Genomic DNA, 18,416 nt, shown 5'->3' with positions numbered 1-18,416 from the left:
CCTACTGCCCTTAGGGGGAAACAATACCATTTCCTGGTGGACAAAATTGGCATGTGCATACTACATATGAGCAGTGTGTGTTTGTCTAAATTAAAACATGGGTGTTTATCCAGTTCTTTTCCCTGCAGTGTAATGAGGTGGTTGAAAATAAAGCCAGTTTCTGCCCTACCTATTAGCAGCAGGCTAGATATATTGGGGACATAAGTGGTAATGAGATAAGTATGAATATAAGGCAGAGGCTTCTACCGCAGCCTGGTCATTGCCCAGCAGGGTGTCCTTAACTTCTCTGGATCTTTAAAATGAATGAGAGGTGCTGGGCTGTGCAAACCTTAGTTCCTCTCAGCACTGACACCATGGATGCTGATGCATGTGACAGCATTTTTGTCAACCTCACTCCTCCAGTCAGGTTGTCCCTCTCTGGGCTGGACTTTGGCTCCCTCAGTGCAGGTGGGGTTAGGAACCCTTCTCAATGGACCAACTGCCCATCAGTGGGAACTTCTTCAATCATTACCTTTGGGAAAAGGGGTCTCAGCCCTTGATGTTGTCCTTAAACCTCACTAGAGACTGTGGGAAGCCTCCTTATCTCCTCCAAATCTGCACTTCATCAAGAACTCTCCTCAGGAGAAGAGGCATTGTAGCAAGATTGGCAGTTCTCAAACTTGAGCAAATAGAAGAATTACCTGGAGGCCTTGTTAAAAATATAGATTCCTGGGTCCCAACAGCTGGACATTCTGCTTTAAGAGAACAGAGATGAATCTCAGAGTCTGCACATTTAAAAAGGCAGCTTTGCGAGCTGTAAGACTCATGGTGCTCTAGGTGGTTTGGTGAGAAACATAGACTGGTTGGTTACAAGCTCGGGCTTTGGAGGCAGACAGGTCGAGATTTAAGTCTCTGCTTTGTTTTTCAGTAGGCACATGACCTAGAACAAGTTACGTAGCCTCCCTGGACCTCAGTTACATCATCTTCAAAGGGGGATAATATCCTGTACTACACAGGGTCATTGTCAGAATTAAATGAAACAGTGCCTCCTACCTCCACAGCTTGTAGTGAGGGATTCAGAAAAGCAGTGCCTGGCATGTAATGGACACCCAGCACATGTTTTGTTTGTTTGTTTAAACTCTCTTCTTTAGGCCAAAGGGATTTTTTTTTTGTCAGCCTTGAGCTTGAGTGAATCAGGCTGTACAAGCCCATGGAATGGATAAATCACCAAACAGAAAGAACAAAGTAACCTTAAAATCCACCAGCAAATGGCTGTGCTTTAGTTTTCAGATCCCGAGGCTGTTTTTCAACTTACTTTCCAATGACTAAATTCTTGCTTAGACTGTGGGCTCAAGCATCCTTTGTTTACAGGGAATCTGACTTGGAGAAAATCAATTCCTCCACATCTGTGGCTTCAGGCCTTTTACTCAATCAGCCTCCTAGCAAAGTAATTCCTCAGATTTGAGAGTGACCTAGTTGTGCTTGTTTCAGTAAACATTACATGGCCTTACCTGATATATGTAATAAAGAGGAGCTGCTGCTGCTTGATTTGGGGCCTCAGGGACACTCTCCTGATCTTCGGGCCTATATCCTTGGCACTCATGTGCCAACATACCCTCTAGGTATCTGGGTCCAATCTGACATCCCACTGAAATGTGCACGTTTCCAGGCATCCATCCATCAAACATTTAGTAGCTTCAGATGCTGGAATTGGCACTGGCTCTACTAAAGCTAAATCCTCAGGAAATCTTGTTCACCAGGGGGTACTGATTTAGAGATCTCTATCTGAGATCTAAAATACCCTGTCAGATTCAGGTAGAATCACAAATTCTGATAAATGACTGCTAAGGGAAAAGTGTGGGGAAAATTTTCCAAGGTCTTTCATCAAGGAACCAGCTCTGTGAATTTAACAATCTTTACCATCATCATCAGCCCTGTGGCTAACTTCTGACCTAATTACAGGTGTCTACTTCTCATTGCAACTTGATTTGAGTCCCCCTGCCCTGCCCTGCCCTGCCTTTTCGTGCCCTGCCCTGAATTTCTTATCCTGGGTTTTGACCCTCTGAGTAACTGGAAAGGAAAGCATGGGCAGGAAAGCAAACTAAAGGTGACACAAAGTCTTGCTGATGTCAAAAGTAATCTAAAGTCCCAAAGAATTCACAACCTTCCATTCCATATGATCTTCAGAAATTTTTCTGTAAATCCTTGCTACCCAACTTTGGACATGCCAAATCCTCTTATAGCTCTAAGACATTGCTCCAACCCAACTACCTCTCTCTATTTCCACTGCTGACCCCAGAGCCCAAGCCATCTCCAGACCTGCCTAGATGCATCCAGGAACCTCCTCACCTATCACCTAGCCCTGCTATCTACATCTTTGCCCTTCTATAAGGCCATTTTTCACCACAAGAACTGAGGCAATAATTTTCAAATATACATCAGGTTCTATTGCTTCTCTGCCTAAAACTTTCCTCTGGCTTCCTGTTGCAGGTAAATATAACTCCTTACCTTGACCTTCAGAACCCTAGATGCGGCTTCCCTCTGGCATGAGCTCTTGCTCCTCTTTCACTAGCTCATCACTGCACAGCTCCACTGACTTCTATCCATCCCTTTACCTGATGTTCTCTATCATTGCAGTTTTGTGTGCTATCTCTCCCTGTGGTTTAGGTCTCTGCTCAAGTGAAGTCACCTTGGAGAGGCTGACCTTGACCAAGCTTTCTAAAGTGGCCCCCACCCATCTGGCACAATCCCATTATCCCATTCTATTTTTTTCTTAATGCTTAACCCTTCTGATATATTCTTGTTGGTTTATTGTTCTAGAAGGGAGTTGGCAGACTTCAGCCTACAAGGCAAGTTTAGCCCACTGCCTGCTTTTGTACAGCCCATGAGCTAGTCATTTTTTACATTTTTAAATGGTTGAAACAAATCAAAAGACAACTATTTAATCATATGTGAAAATTTTCCAAAATAAAAATTCATTATCTATAAATGAAGTTTCTTTGGAACATGGCCACATTCACTTGTTTCAATATCTGTGGCTGCTTCTGCACTAAAGCAGCAGAGGTGAGTACTTGCAAAGAGACTGTATGACCCACAAAGCCTAAAACATTTACCGTCTGGTTCTCTACAGATAAAGGTTGCTGACCCCTGGCCTGGATATATATTGTCTTTCTTCCCCTCTTCTCCACCTTCCTGCCACTAAATTGTCAGCTCTCTAAAATCAGAGACCACAGCTGTGTTATTTATTACATCTTCAGCCCCTGCAATATATTGACACACATAAAAATAAGTGGTTTTTTATTAAATGAGTGGACAGTTTATTGGATGTTGCTGGGCAACCAGGGTGCATACTATTCTATTTCCATAGACCTGCCAGCAAATAAGAAAAAAAAAATTTTTAAATAACACTTAAAGCAGAATTCAAAGTCATACATAAACATATTAAGTTCAAATTCTTTTAAGTGGGTTAGTTAAGATAACCCTAGGTGCACTGACAGATAAACTCCGAATTCTCAGCTCTTTAAGGCAATACACATTTCATTCTCATTCACCAGATGACCAGTTTTTGGGCTGAGGGCTCTGGTTAAGATTAAGTCTTATAGAGAGGCTCCACTGTCTGCTTGCATCATTCTGGCTAACAACATCTAGCTAACAGGTGAGGAAGAAAGAAAGCAGAAACTGTGCTAGAGATTTGGGGGAGTCAGACCAGGAGAGATGGGCATCACTTGTGCTCCATTCCATTGGCCAGAACCCAATCCTCTGGCCCACCTAGATGCCCCGTAACTTCTGGCTAGGGAGCCACTTCCCACCAACACCTCTATGCTAGGGAAAGAGAACAAGAGTCCTTGCTCATAATCTAGTTGACTTTGCCACAATAGGCAACCTACTTTTAAAAACTGTATTACAATGGATCTCATTTTGGGAGGTCCCAGGGCTGTGGCTTTACAGACAGCCAAGAGATACAAATGTGTAAATCTGACTTGCTGACTGTGCAAGGTAGATCAGTTGAATTTACTGTTCTATAATCATCTCCTTTTTAGACTTCATTCACTTAAAAAACATCTGATCTATCATCTAGACTCATTTCCTACATTCAAAGAATCTTTAGAGGTAGATGGAAACAGAAGATCAAAAATTATAACTGGCCCCAGGAGAGGACCTCTCACTGTTAGAATTGTTTAAATCCTCTCCTGAATAGTGGGCCCCAGTCTTTACCAGCCACTAGCTCTGATTTACTTTCAGAGAGAATCAAAGGTCCTGCATATCCTCAGTAGAGAATCAAAGTGCTGTATGATAATCCAACCCATTTCTCTAAGAAAGGGAAATTTGCTCTCATCTCTGAAGTGCAGTGTCTCTTCAAAACTCTTTGCCAACTTTCTTTTCATCAAACTGTGGAACCAGACTTCTCAGCTGCTAGCTTACATGAGGTGCAGGCCAGGTTTTGGCATCACCCCACTCTTGACTGGCAGTATTGTTTTATTTCCCTACAAAAGGGTGAGACATCAAATAAACTTGTTTACAACATTAAACTATTCCTCTAGCTTTTGATATCAAGGAAGCTGTATATAAACCAAATGGTACAATAACTTTTATAGATCCCAATTTAACAACTAGTGCCACAATACTAGCTTTGAAGGACCACTATCTTTAAAAATTAAAGTCTCTTTCTAAGTCATATAAATCTACTGTACAATGGATTTATCTGGCTTTTTCCCCTATCCTTTATCAAAATAACTTGAGATTTTAGAGCCATGTTTTGTGGTTTGGGGAGCACTCCCCCTAGGACATTCTGCATGTAAAGAGGGTTACTTTCCCAAATGAATTTGAGAAATAAATGCTCTATAATAATACACTATTTCTTTGGAGATTGATAATTTCAATAGTAAATTGAGACTGCAATGTCTTATACTATAGAAGCCTGCTAGCCTTCAACTAGGCATTACCCTTAAACCAAGCATTAATATAAGCCACATATTGCTCTCATTGTTGTCCATGCATTAACTCATTTCTTCCTCATAGCATCCCCAAAAGACAGATATTCTTTTTTTTTTAGAAGCAACCAAGATGCCCTTTATTTATTTTTTTTTACAAATAGTTTATTGTCAAATTAGTTTCCANTGGGTCCACTTCTGAGTTCTCCATTCTGTTCCATTGGTCTATGTGAAAAGACAGATATTTTTGATGTGTTCATTCCACAGAGCAGGAACTGAGGCCCTTTGAGGTCAGGTAGCTGGCCAAATATTAGTAATTAGGAAAGTTTACCTTTTTTTAACATTTATTTTTGAGAGAGAGAATGCGTGTGTGAACAGGTGAGGGGCAGAGACAGAGGGGACAGAAGATCCAAAGCAGGTTCCATGCTAATAGCAGTGAGCCCAGCATGGGGCTCAAACCCATGAACCATGAGATCATGACCTAAGCCAAAGTCAGTAGTTCAACCAACTGAGCCACCCAGGCACCCCAGGAAAGTCTATCTTTTAAACCAGGTCTGTCTATGCCAGAGGTAAATCTCTTGACTATCAAGCCCCCACTTAAAAAAATAATATGTAATAATACACTGTAGATTTTAGAGAAATTAGTTGCACATCAGAGGAGGCAACTTGCTCTGTACTGATAGTTCGATTAGGAGGAGCTAAACCTGTGGCTAACTGTGAAGAGGAAAGTAGAACAGAGAAAATGAAAGGAAGGAGGGNGGGGGGGGGGGGGGGGGGGGGCGGAGAGAGGATGGCATTTGCCAGGCCTGCTCCTAAGTTAATACTGATTACATTAAATAACCTAACCTTTGAAGTCCATGCCGTGGCCCCTATGCCCTGCTGCTAATCTGCTAATGATCTCTATATTTATAAAGTAGATCACTTGATTTCGCCAAGGCTCAGTTATCTCCTTTATAAAACAGAGAAAATCATCCCACCCCTGTCTGTGCTATTTGCAAAAGAGTTAAATGTTGTGAAAGTACTTTGGAAAATTTTTTTAAATTTGCATAATGATATACTACAATAGTGATTTTAAACATTTCCAACCAGAGGGATCCTTGTAAAAGTGAACTCTTAGAGGGATCCCAGTATGTGAAAGAGATAAAAAGTAGAACTGAGTATTTTGAAGGGGGGATGGGGACCCCAGAGCTCTCACCCATTTCCTGACCCCTCACCCACCTCCTAGGAAAGTGGCATGGAAAAGGTCCCCACAGATACCCCAGGTTTCCAGGGAGCCCTGGCCTAGCAAAGTGAAGGAGTTGAGACTTCATCTGATTTTGTGCCCATCCCCTGGTCCCTCTATGTAAAATGAAGAGGTTGGAAGAAATGATTCTTCAAGCCTCTTCCTTCTCTGACATTCTGGAAATCCAAGTTTCTGGTTCTTGTGTTATTAGAGAGAAATGTCTCCTTTTGTGCTGACTAAAAGTGCCTCACACAGGCAATATTGAGCACATGCCTGCACTGAGGGTAGATCTTGACCAAATGTCCTGAGAGACAGGCCTCTAGCCTGTCTCAGCACCCAGTAGGGTCCATTGTCTCCTTATAGGAAGCACATATTCTTAACAACCATTTCCTGAGCTGCTTCTCTGTGGAAGAATATGCCGTGCTAAGTAAATCATCCTAAAAGGAATAGACCTCTGGCTTTGTCCACTAGGAACCCACAGCACTGTGGAGAGATGGGGACAGACATACAGCCAGACCACAGGGCCAGTGGGGACCTACCTGAGACATTCAGGAGTGGGCTGGCAGCTTACTGGCCCTGCAGCTAACTTTCCTGGCTCAGATCCTGGCTCCATGATTTGACAGAGACCTTGGAAAAGTTGCCTCACTTCTCCACATCTCAGTTTCTTCACATTTAAAATGGGGATGATAATTAAGTACCCACTTCATAGGTTTTTGTGAGGATGGAAGAAAACATTAGAAAAGAAAAAAACACTTTGAAGAGTGGCTGAAACCCAGTAAGCACTCAAAAATGTTAACTAAAAAGATTTCATGTTATCACGGAAGCCAAGTCCCCTCTTAGTAACAATAGCAGAACCACTTTCTAGTTGTATTACCTTGGGCAGGTCACAGACTCCTCTAATCCAAATGAAATGGCACAAAAACTTTAAAACACTGACAATAGCAAGAACATAATCAGTGTTGGCAGTTATCATTGTTGTTGTTAATGGCAGTGAGATCACAGAGAGAATGGCTTATTTCCAACTGAGGGAACTGGGAAAGACATCAAGGAGACAGTGGTATTTGAGTTGACCACTGGCACAGACCTCAGCTGTATGTACCTGGGCTGAGTTCTGGCTGGTGGGAGGCTTGCTCATTCCTCTGCATATGCACTTCCAGTTCTCTTTCCTTTTTCACCCTCCATCTACAGCCAGAAGAAGAACCCCAGAACAAAATACAACTGTCTAAAAATATAGAGAGACAGGACAGAAGTGTGTGTTTGTGAGTGTATGTGTATTAGGAAATCCATTGTGCTCTTCCCAAACCCTCCATGACTCCATGTTGCCTTCAGGATAAAGTCTATATTGTTTCACCTGGCACTCAAATCCAAGTGTCTCCTGGGGCACCTGAGTGGTTTAGTTGGTTGAGTGTCAGACTCTTGATTTCAGCTCAGGTCATGATCTTGCAGTTCATGACATCAAGCCCCATGTCTAGCTCCACACTGACAGCATGTAGCAGCTTGGGATTCTCTCTCTCTCTCTCTCCCAAAATTAAAAAGAAAAAAATCTGCTACCACGTGCCCACTTCCCTCTTGGGCTAACTCTATATTATACATAGAAGCCACTGAACTTACATATCTGAACCAATTTCAGCCTTCACACCTTGGCACATGTTCAAGGTCTCTCCAGCCTAAAAGGTTTGGGCTCAACCTGTTCATCCTTCATGACCTTGTGTGTTGCATGTGTTGTATCTTCCCAAATAAACTGGGGGACTTTTCAGAGCAAGGACTACCTCTTAGACTATTTTGTATCTCTCTTAACCTCCCACACAATACTACCAGTGTTCTAGCTCAGAGCCTTGCACACAATAAGGGATCCAATAAATATTAGCTGAAAGACCTTGGAAAATGAGCCAGTATAAATAACCTACTGATTTAAAAAAAAAAAATACTGTTTACAGCCAGTATTTTTAGGCACTATTATATACTCATAGTTCATATGTATAGTTCATAATATATGTATAGTTCATAATTAGAAATAAGAGAAATAAATGATAAAGGATAAAATAACAATCACACAGGATTAAATCTAGATGGAAAAATACAGTTAAATATAAAAATAAAGCAAAAGGAATTTAATGTTTAAATTGTCTGATTCCAACTACCATTCAGAATGAGTTCAGGAAGAGAAGGGTTAATAGACATGAAGCAAAAGGGGTTTGACCTTGTGAACAACTGCAAGGAATTCAGTTTCCACAGCCCTGGCTTGCATTATACAAAATATTTTAGCTGCATCAAGTTAAACCTGCCTCCTCTTCAGAGGGGGCAATTTCTAGGCCCAGCCCATCATGGTGAGGATGTTCATGGGGTGGGGCTAGGAAGACTTGGATAGAGAGCATTTTACCTCTTGTTATTTTTATCTACCAATGCTTTAGAGCCTTGTATGTCCAATATTGTATGATGTGATGCCTAGATCCTTGCCTTTTTGTCTGGTGTTACCTGGGTGGTCCACAGTAGGCCAGTCCAGAGGAGCCTGGCCCATCTTATGTCACCACTTTCCTCTCCTTAACAGATCGGTTACTGGAATGAAGATGATAAGTTTGTCCCTGCAGCCACCGATGCTCAAGCTGGAGGGGACAATTCAAGTGTCCAGAATAGAACATATATTGTCACTACAATCCTAGTGAGTACTCAGTCCTTCATCAAGGTTATCTGGGATGTAAGCTAGACCAACCAACACAAAGATTTTCACCAGGAGCAAAGGCTGGTTATTCTTCTTGCCAAAACTATGCCGTAAGTAGAAAGAGGGAGTAGAAAAAGGAGTTTCCTAGAAATTAGAGATGCTGTTTTCACTCTGGCTCTTCTTTCACTTTATATACTTGGATAAGTCACTTACCCTCCTTTGAGCCACAGTTTACCCATATATAAGACATAATGATGAGACTAAATTATGGTGGTTCTCAGACTGTACACTCCTTCAGTAGAAGCCATTTTCAAAGAAAGTCTCCTAAAACCCAGCACTTTAGCTACTTTATATCCACTGAACTGCTGTGATTTTTAGTGATCGACCATGAGAAAGCTGAAGACTGTTTAGGGTCTTCTTTCCCAACATAGTGCCTCCAGAGGCACCTCTACAAAATACAAAAGCTCCTGGAACATAATTTAAAAAGGTGAGCCCCACATCTGAATCATGAAATATTCTTATTTTAAGAGTTTACTTTCTTTTTTTATATATATAGTTTATTGTCAAGTTGGTTCCCGTATAACACCAAGTGTTCATCCCAACAAGTGCCCACCTCCATTGCCCATCACCCATTTTCCCCTCTCCCCCACTGCTCATAAACCCTCAGTTTGTTCTCAGTATTTAAGAGAAGAGTTTACTTTCTTAACCCAAGAAGTTTTGTAATGGAGGGAGCAGAAATGTGGGAAGTAGATTTAGGAACTTAGAGAGACCAAAGTTAACCAATGTTGGTGACACCTTCCCCTGCCATGCCAAAGTTCTCCTTACCTATGAGTGGACCCACAACCCACATTCTCTCTCCCCCCATTTTTCCACCAGGAAGATCCTTATGTGATGCTCAAGAAGAATGCCAACCAGTTTGAGGGCAATGACCGCTATGAGGGCTACTGTGTAGAGCTGGCAGCAGAGATTGCCAAACATGTGGGCTACTCCTACCGTCTTGAGATTGTCAGCGATGGAAAATATGGAGCCCGTGACCCTGACACCAAGGCTTGGAATGGCATGGTGGGAGAGCTGGTCTATGGAGTAAGTTCTCCACAGGGTGGGGGATTGGAGGTCAGAGAGAGAGTTTGATAGAAAATAATTTGGTGGTTGGCTGGCCCTGCGCACAGCTGACTATTGGACCCCTTAACTTAGTATTGTTGCTGTACTATACTATAGCAAAAGGATGAGGGGTTCAAAATCCAATATCTTAAGAGATTTTTTGTTCAAGTCTCCTGGTCCCGGCTTTCTCAGTTCAATCTTGTGACTTCAGTTGATCATGATCTAACATAGGTGATAGCTAAGATTCAGGACCAGTTTTCCAGAGGCAGACTGCTGAGTTTCCACCCCCTGTTCAAAATCATTTATGCCCCCCTCTGTATAAACTTGTTCCTGGTGTCAAATGCATCCTGGGTTCAACACAGCTTTCCAGTCTCTCACCCCAATATCACCTCTCCTGTACCTTCCGCTTCAGCAAGACCAACCCCTGAGTCACTCTCTTCTCTAGAGTGCTCCCTTCCATTGAGTACCCCCAAACTCCTGTCCCTTCTCCAAAATCTGTATCAGATATTGCTTTTTCCAAGGTGTCATTTCTTTCTCCCCATAACAGGTATGAACTCTCCTTTCTAAGCGCTCTTGCCTTTCCCTGCAGGATTTAGTTTCTGTTTCTGTTGTGGCTTACCTTGCCTTGTTTAATAGTTATCTGTGTAATAGGAGTAGGTCTCTCTGTCTTTATATCACTCACTGCACTTAAAATAACACCATGCACAATTGCTATAAAATCTTCAATAAGTTGAAGCAGTTCTGAGAAGCCACTGAATGTCTGAATTGCTCTAAGTATTTAAGGAATTACTGAGAAGTAAAATATCTGATCCCTTTCCCCAAAGATTGTAACATTTTATGGGGTAGAAAATACAATGAGAGACAGTGATAAAAGATAGCATAGTTCAAGGATTAGGCAAGAGGCTAACATGAGTTTGTCTAGCCATCAGGAAGGATATGGAGATAGAAAATTGGCCATATTCAAATAGAGATAAATGGAGCCCAGGAATTTCTAAAGTACAAACAATAGAATGGTGATGGAAATAAAGGTGTAAGAAGAGTGAGCAACACTGGTCATTGGGTGCCTGGAGGGCTTATTCAGTTAAGCCTCTGACTCTTGATTTTGGCTCAGGTCATGATCTCATGGTTTGTAGGATCAAGCCCCACATCGGGATCTGTGCTGACAGCATGGAGCCTGCTTGGGATTCTCTCTCTCCTTCTCTGCCCCTCCCCTGCTCAGTCAGTGTCTCTCCCTCTCTCTCTTTCCTCTTTCAAAATAAATAAGTTTAAAAAATAAAACATTAGCCATTTGTGTAGAGGGCTCAGATTGAGTAGTCAGAGCTGTCTGAGTAAAAAGTGACAAGGGGAAGAGCAGATTGATTTACTAGGCACTGGGAGATGATGAAGATACTTGAGTAGAGAAACAACAAACATAACATAAAAAGTTAGCCACCACTTGCAGGAAAGGGACCACCACAACCTTACTCACAGAAACTGAAGATTCTAGGCTACGTCTCTGAGCAGAAGCATATGCTAAGTCACGGGTTGATGTTGAATTCTGGCCAGGATGAAGCAACCATTTAGGTTAAATTCCATTCCCCAATATCAAGGCAATAGGACTCATGATGGCCATGAGAGCCATACAAAGGGAACTCAAAGATGAAATAAGGAAAATCTTTCACAGGAAAGTGGCTTTTAAGATGACCTAGTAAGATGGTTAATGAGTTGAGGAGTGGGATGTACTTCTACCCTTTGTCCTCCCTCTACTTCTCTCACTCTGGGAAGCTCCACTGATAACAGAGACCTGGATGGTTAGTGCTGCATCTGGAGGTTGGTTTCCATGGAAACCTCCACTAGCATTCATCTTTGACCTCACCCCATGGACCACAGTTCTCTTAACAAAAGGCCTGTGATTCTGGCAGAACAATGGTACGATAATCCTGAGGTCAAGCTACCCAATAGCCAACAGTCAGTGATGGGTCACTGGCTCATCAGTAAGAAACCAGAGTTACCTCTGATGCCCCAGGGCCAGCCCTTCCCCATCCATCCCCAACTCTTCATCAGGCCTGTCCCTCTGTGCTCTATAAACTGTGTTCTCAAGACTCCATGATGGGCCGAATTCAATATCATCTGGCTTTCTTTTTCTGCGTCTCTGAGGAAGAATAGAGGAGTTTGAAGAACTACCTGTTAGCCGCAAACAACCAGAAAGTCACACAAAACTCATTTGGAGGCCCCCAAATTTATTCTTTCAATGCCTTTTAAACTGTTAAGTCAATCAAGGTCTCTCTCATCTTCCTTTTGCTCCATCTTGGTCCTATCAAAAGTTGTAGTAGTAGCATTTCCACAGGTAGTATGTGTCAAGTGTCATGCTAAATAATTTACCCACATTATTTCATTTACTCCTAACAACCCCATAAGATAGATACAATTATTTTCCACATTTTATAAATAAGGACACTGAGGCCCATGAGGGGTAGGTAATTTGGCAAAGGACAGCTAGTAAAAGCAGAGTTGTGACATGCTGCCTGGCTTTTGAACTCCAATCCATCTGAGCACTGGACTGTAAGGCCACTATTCACTGGGAATAGGAATAACAATAGTATCTGCATTTTCAGATGCCACATGCCACAAATGAAATTTCTGCTTCTTGCATGGGTATGGCTTTGTGCTTGATTCATGGGTGGCTTCCTTGCCTGTCCTTTGTCTTGGTGGAGCTGAAAGAGAGTGAACTTTGAAGGCAGGCATCTATAAGTTAGTGAACAACTGCAAAACAGGGAAAGTGAATCCTTTATCCCAGGGCTGGGGTGGGGAGTTTACCTACACAGTGCCTGGCTCAGAGTAGCTCTCCAACCCTTATGGTTTTCTTCACATTTCACCTTTGCCTACAACATCAAAACTACTTACTCTTTCCCCACGATTATTTCTAGACATCACATATTTTGTTTGGGGCTCGCCTACATCAGTGGTTCTCAAAGTATGATGTCTGAACCAATAGCATCAACATCACTGGGGAACTTACTAGAACTGCAAATTCTTGGGGCACCTGGTGGCTCAATAGGTTAAGCATCTGATTTTGGCTCAGGTTATGATCTCACAGTTCATGGGTTTGAGCCCCATGTCAGGCTCCATGCTGACAGCTCAGAACATTGGAGCCTGCTTTGGATCCTGTGTCTCGTTCTCTGCCCCTCCCCTGCTCATGCTGTCTCTGTCTCCCAAAAAAATAAATACTAAAAAAAAAGAAAGAAAAGAAATGCAAATTCTCAGGTATTACACTGATATCCAGAAACTGTACTACCTGTGTTTTTAAAAGCCCTCCAGGTGATTCTGACATATGTTCAATTTTGAGAGCTACTATCCTAAGATGTCAGTTTAAGTAAATAATTTTAACCATCTGTGAAATGCTTACACTTCACAGTAGTCTTACATATTTGAATTCTTTTGATCCTCACAAAACCATCCTATCAAATAGATAAAGCAAAAAATTATTGTACTTCTTCTTTTTTTAACGAGGAATTTGTTATCCCAAAAGACAGCAGTCTCACTTAAGGCCCCATGGTCAGCAAGTCATGAGCAGAGGAACCAGGTCTAACTTTCCCAGGTGAGCTCAGCCTTTGACCAATCTGGCAGAACTCCATTACCAACCGCAGGTGCTGGAAATCACCTCTTGAGACCTCTCAGTCAATATCAGATAAGCTAAAGCACTGCAGCTTTGCACAAACCACCTTCCCTCTCTGGACCTGAATTTGTCTCTATAAAGTATGGTCATTGAATGTAGCATCTCCCACTGTGCTTATCTTCTACACATATGAGTCTCTTTTGATGCTCAGGGATCCATGGCCAGATAATTTTAGAAGTACTGCATCTACTTACCTCTCTTGGAAATTCTCAGTGCATAGTGATCTCCTAAAGGTTCTAAGGAGGCTTGCCCCACCTGTTTAAATTCATGTTTACTAATTTGCACACTATTTTCATGGTATACTTATTAATATCCTTCCAGAAATAATGTTCTATGAAACAAATCTTGGAACTGCTGAATGAACTAAGCATTAAGATGATGTGTTTCTATGATTTTTCCAGTCCACAGTCCCTTTCATTAACTCCCATCAGCAGGCATCAAACAAATACATTTAATTCCTGTTTCCACTTTCAAAGCTGATCTTCATCCACCTCCCTTTTGGGCAACATGTAGTAGTCCCTCTAAGTCATTTCCATTACTTTTCTCTTCCATTCATTTTCTACCTATGTTAGGGTACAGAGAAGACAGTAGATATCTTCTCTCTTGCACTTACTTGAAAGTGTTTGCAAAATAATAGTACTAATAAATTTATGCAGTGAGTGTTAGGGGGAAAAAAGCAGAATTACTATCAAATTCACACCTGACTCCACATTGCTTTATGGAAAGTTTCTTTTTCTGGGCGAGAACTTAAGTCATTTTGAAGCCAGGCTTTTTCTTCCACTTAAAGCATCTTCTCAAAAACCCCAGCCAATGGGAATAATCAGTGGAAATCTTTGTGCAACACTAGTCAGCAGCTAAGTGGGGCGCTCATCTGCACAGCATCTGGACTGTTGTGTATCATGAGAGAAAACCATCCACCTTGAACAGACTTGCACAGATGTGTCTCTTATTTCAAAAATGAGTGTTGTGGCACCTGTCCATGAAACCTTCTTGGGTTTCCAGGATCTCTTGATCTCAGGCCAACAGAGCAGTGGATTTTTATTGTGTAGATGCCAATGCTTCTGCCATTAGGGAGAGGAAGAAAGACCAAAGAGCAAGGATGGTAATTCCACATGCTGGATGCTCAAGGGTGAGCATTTCTTGCAACCTTTTTATGTTTGTCTACATGCTGGATTTAAATTTTAAAAATTGAGTTATTTGTATGTTTCTTAGGTGTCTTCCTGAAAAATACATGTGATGCTTCTTTTCCTCCTCTCTGTAAGGCCTTCACTCACATAATTCCCTCCTTCTGAAATGTGTACTGTGTCAGAGCAACAAGATCCTACCCTTCTTCAATGCCAAATTTATGTGTCACCTCTTTAAGATGTAGCCCCTGATCTCCTCAGCCAGAATTAATGTCCTCTAGTCTCCTGTATCATTGTGTATCTCTTGGCTAGCACATATTCAGCCTACCTGGCAGACTGAACAATTGCAGAGGGGAGAGGTCAGAGGAGGGAAAGGTGATATGTATACCAACCTCTCTTACTAGTGTGTAATACCCTGAGTATAGGGACTGTAGCTTACCCTCAGCTTCCAGCCTAAGGCTTGCACATAAGAAGTGCCTAGTAAGAGTTTATTGAGCTACATTTGCCTTTACCACTTTATTACCTAGGGATATCTTGGCTGCAGGTAAAAGACACCCAATCCAAACTGGCTTAGGCAAACATAAGGGTTGGTTCATGTTCCTGGGAACAAATAAAATATATTAACCCATCTTCCTTGGAGTCCAGGGTAAGCCCTGAATTTAGCATGGCCCAAATGATATTATGGATCAGTTTCTAAATCTCTCACTCTGACTCTCAGAGCTAATGCTCATTAAACTGACTTGAGTCCTATGCCATTTTTGAATGAATCATTCTGACGAGGGTAATGAAGTACACTGATGGCCAAACCTGGGTTATGCCCTTTACCATGTAACCAGGGTGATTAGCCGATTTGAACTAGAAGGACTGAGAGTGGACAGGAGTGTTTCTTCTTGTGGAGGAAGGAGGCATGGCTGCTGAGCAGCAAATGCAACAGATATCACAACATCCCCCTTCTGGTAAGGTGAGGAAGATGCCCTAACAATGAAAACTGCCAAACACTGGGATAATCTCTCCTATAAGATAGTGAGCTGATCATTCATTTGTCAAAAATATAGAGAGTAGGAGTAATTAGACTTCTAAGTTTCTTTTCAACTCTCTCACATCTTTTAAAATGCAAAAGAATATTCAGTGGAGACAGAAACAAGAGAACAGAGAGCTGCTGAGCTCAATTGCATTTTTTCTTCTTCTTCTTCTTCTTCCTTTTTTTTCTTTTTTTTTTTTTTTTACAGAGAGCCGATGTGGCCGTGGCTCCTTTAACTATCACCTTGGTCCGGGAAGAGGTGATAGATTTCTCCAAGCCATTTATGAGTTTGGGGATCTCCATCATGATAAAAAAGCCGCAGAAGTCCAAGCCGGGGGTCTTCTCCTTCCTCGATCCTTTGGCTTATGAAATTTGGATGTGCATTGTCTTTGCCTACATTGGAGTGAGTGTCGTCCTTTTCCTGGTCAGCCGCTTCAGCCCCTATGAATGGCACAGTGAAGAGTTTGAGGAAGGGCGGGACCAGACAACCAGTGACCAATCCAATGAGTTTGGGATATTCAACAGTTTGTGGTTCTCCCTGGGAGCATTCATGCAACAAGGATGTGACATTTCTCCCAGGTCAGTCAGCTCTTCTCAACCCCTTTGCTCAATGCTTATTTTTCTTGGAAAACAAAGCAAATATTGGAAAGTTAAGGGATAGGAATTATTTCCAGACTTCACTGTATTCAGCTTTTCAACTACGCTTTACAGCCAACTGTCCAATGCATGCTGTCCATCGGCTGGATGCATCCTGTGTCTGAGCCAGCTCTGTCTGCTATCTGGTTGATGTGCTCTGTCAAGATTAATAGGGATAATCACAAGTCTGATGTTTTGTAGCTGCAAGGAACAGAGAAGGGATGGAGGACAGTATGGTACAGCTAACATTTAGTAAGCACCTACCATATGCTAAGCAAGGGTTTTAGTCCCATATATCCATTATCTCACTGATTCCTCACAGAAGCATAAGGTGGGACTCTTGTTATATCTTCTTTCATAAATGAGGAACCACACAAATGTTGAATATCTTGCCAAGGTTACAGAGCTTGTAGCTAGGTGAGTTGAGATTCATACCGCCATCCTATGTGACTTTCTAACTGATGGAAGGAGCACTGAACTCAGTGGGTTCTAGCACCAGCTATGTCATGCTAGGTAGGGCCCTGAGCAGGTCACCTGACATAGTACACCTAGGTTTCTTCATTTTTAAGAGGAAAGGGTTCTCTTTTTCTTAGTTCTAAACATACCTTGGAAATAATCTAGTTCTAATGGTGATATAAATTTGTTTCTTGTAGTTCGAAAATGGAATTTCTCAGAGGTGCCTCAGATACCACATTGAGAGTACTAGGGTGCCCAAATCAGTGAGGCTGCAGCCCCAACATGGAACCAGAGTAGCTCAACTTTTGTCCGTTTTATACATTAGACTGAAAATATTTCCTTTCAAAAAAATGATTCTGAAGCCAAGAAAGAAAAAAAAGGAGGAAGGATAGAAGGGGGGGGGGGGGCGCATAAAAGAAACTTGAAAACTACCAATCTAGCCCAATCCTCACATTTATTGACCTCCTGTCTTTGTGTGTGATGTTCTTTCAACTACATTCTGGAATGTTCATGTGACAGATCCCCTCCAGTTTATCTGATATATGAGCATTGACTATATTTCCTTTTCCTTTTGTAGTTGTTCACTGTCTATGAACTCCTTTTCCACCAGGTAGTCCCTTGTAGACAACCAAGTTTCCAAAGTACATGGGGAGGCATGACTTAGAACTTGGCTTCATGAATAGATTTGCACACACTGTCACCTTCTGGGAGCAAGTTACGTAAATATTAAGGCCTTATAGGCATGTGCTGGAGGCATCTTAGCCACCTGTCTGTTTTGCATTTGAGCATCAATGAGAACCAATATTCCTAAGAAGCAAAGGAATAAAATCTTCCTCAGGATCTTTCCTCAGGACTCATTTTGGCTGCTGTATAATTTAGGTAGTCTCATTGTTCACCATTATAATCTTGTTTTTCTTTAAATAAGAAGACAGTTGGGGGGTGGGGTGCGTGGGAGAGGAGGTGTGAGACTGGATGCTTGGCCAATACTGGCAAACACATGGTGAAGAGTAGACAGAACCAAGCAGGGGAAGGACTTGCTTAAAAATAAATCAGGCCAGTAGATAAACAGTGGGAAGAAATGACTCTTAGCTAGTCAGTATAACACAGGGCCATCACAGTATGCATATGTCTAAAAAGACCCACAGGCTTGTTTTTCTCCCTTATTTCCTTCATCAGTAGGCATCTCATCTTCTAATGGCACCCAAGTGGTCTGACCTCAGGATACGTTTTCAGAGTCCCCACCCTTCCTCTGATTGTCTCAAGTTGGTGGCCCACAAGTCTTAAATCCTCTGTGAGGCATGTTTGTGTTTGATCTCCCCAGAATTTGATAATGGTTGTGCAAAGCTGAGTGGCAGCTGCCCTCCTTAACTGAGCCATGCATACTCCACTACACTGCAGCCCACAGCTAACCACCTTCATTCCTTTGTTACTTAGCTGGCCCCTGGGATAGTATTTGAGTTTGTGACCTCTGACTGCAGGAGTATTTTCAAACATTGTCTCCAGGTATTCTAAGGGTTCCACTAGAGTATCTTAGGACTAATACTGAGGTGAAAATGAGACTACACAGGATCCAACCCAGCCTCCTTCCTCCCAATCTTTGATAGAATACCTCCAATCTATGCCTGTTTGTCC

At 42.1% G+C, this 18,416-nt stretch overlaps 1 protein-coding gene across 3 annotated transcripts in view; it reads left to right on the top strand.

Moving 5' to 3' along the window:
- GRIA1 (glutamate ionotropic receptor AMPA type subunit 1) overlaps positions 1 to 18,416 on the top strand; it is a 297,691-nt gene that overhangs the window by 192,537 nt on the left and 86,738 nt on the right. For all 3 annotated transcript variants that reach the window (XM_077768974.1, XM_077768972.1, XM_077768973.1), the window contains 3 exons: positions 8,681 to 8,791; positions 9,668 to 9,874; positions 15,901 to 16,271. In XM_077768974.1, the coding sequence (XP_077625100.1) occupies positions 8,681 to 8,791; positions 9,668 to 9,874; positions 15,901 to 16,271 (689 nt within the window). The remainder of the gene's footprint in view (positions 1 to 8,680; positions 8,792 to 9,667; positions 9,875 to 15,900; positions 16,272 to 18,416) is intronic.

The sequence above is a fragment of the Crocuta crocuta genome, unplaced genomic scaffold (assembly GCF_008692635.1).
Source record: "Crocuta crocuta isolate KB4526 unplaced genomic scaffold, BGI_CrCroc_1.0 scaffold340, whole genome shotgun sequence".
Taxonomy (NCBI): Eukaryota; Metazoa; Chordata; class Mammalia; order Carnivora; family Hyaenidae; genus Crocuta; species Crocuta crocuta.
This window is presented reverse-complemented; position numbering and strand designations above follow the sequence as displayed.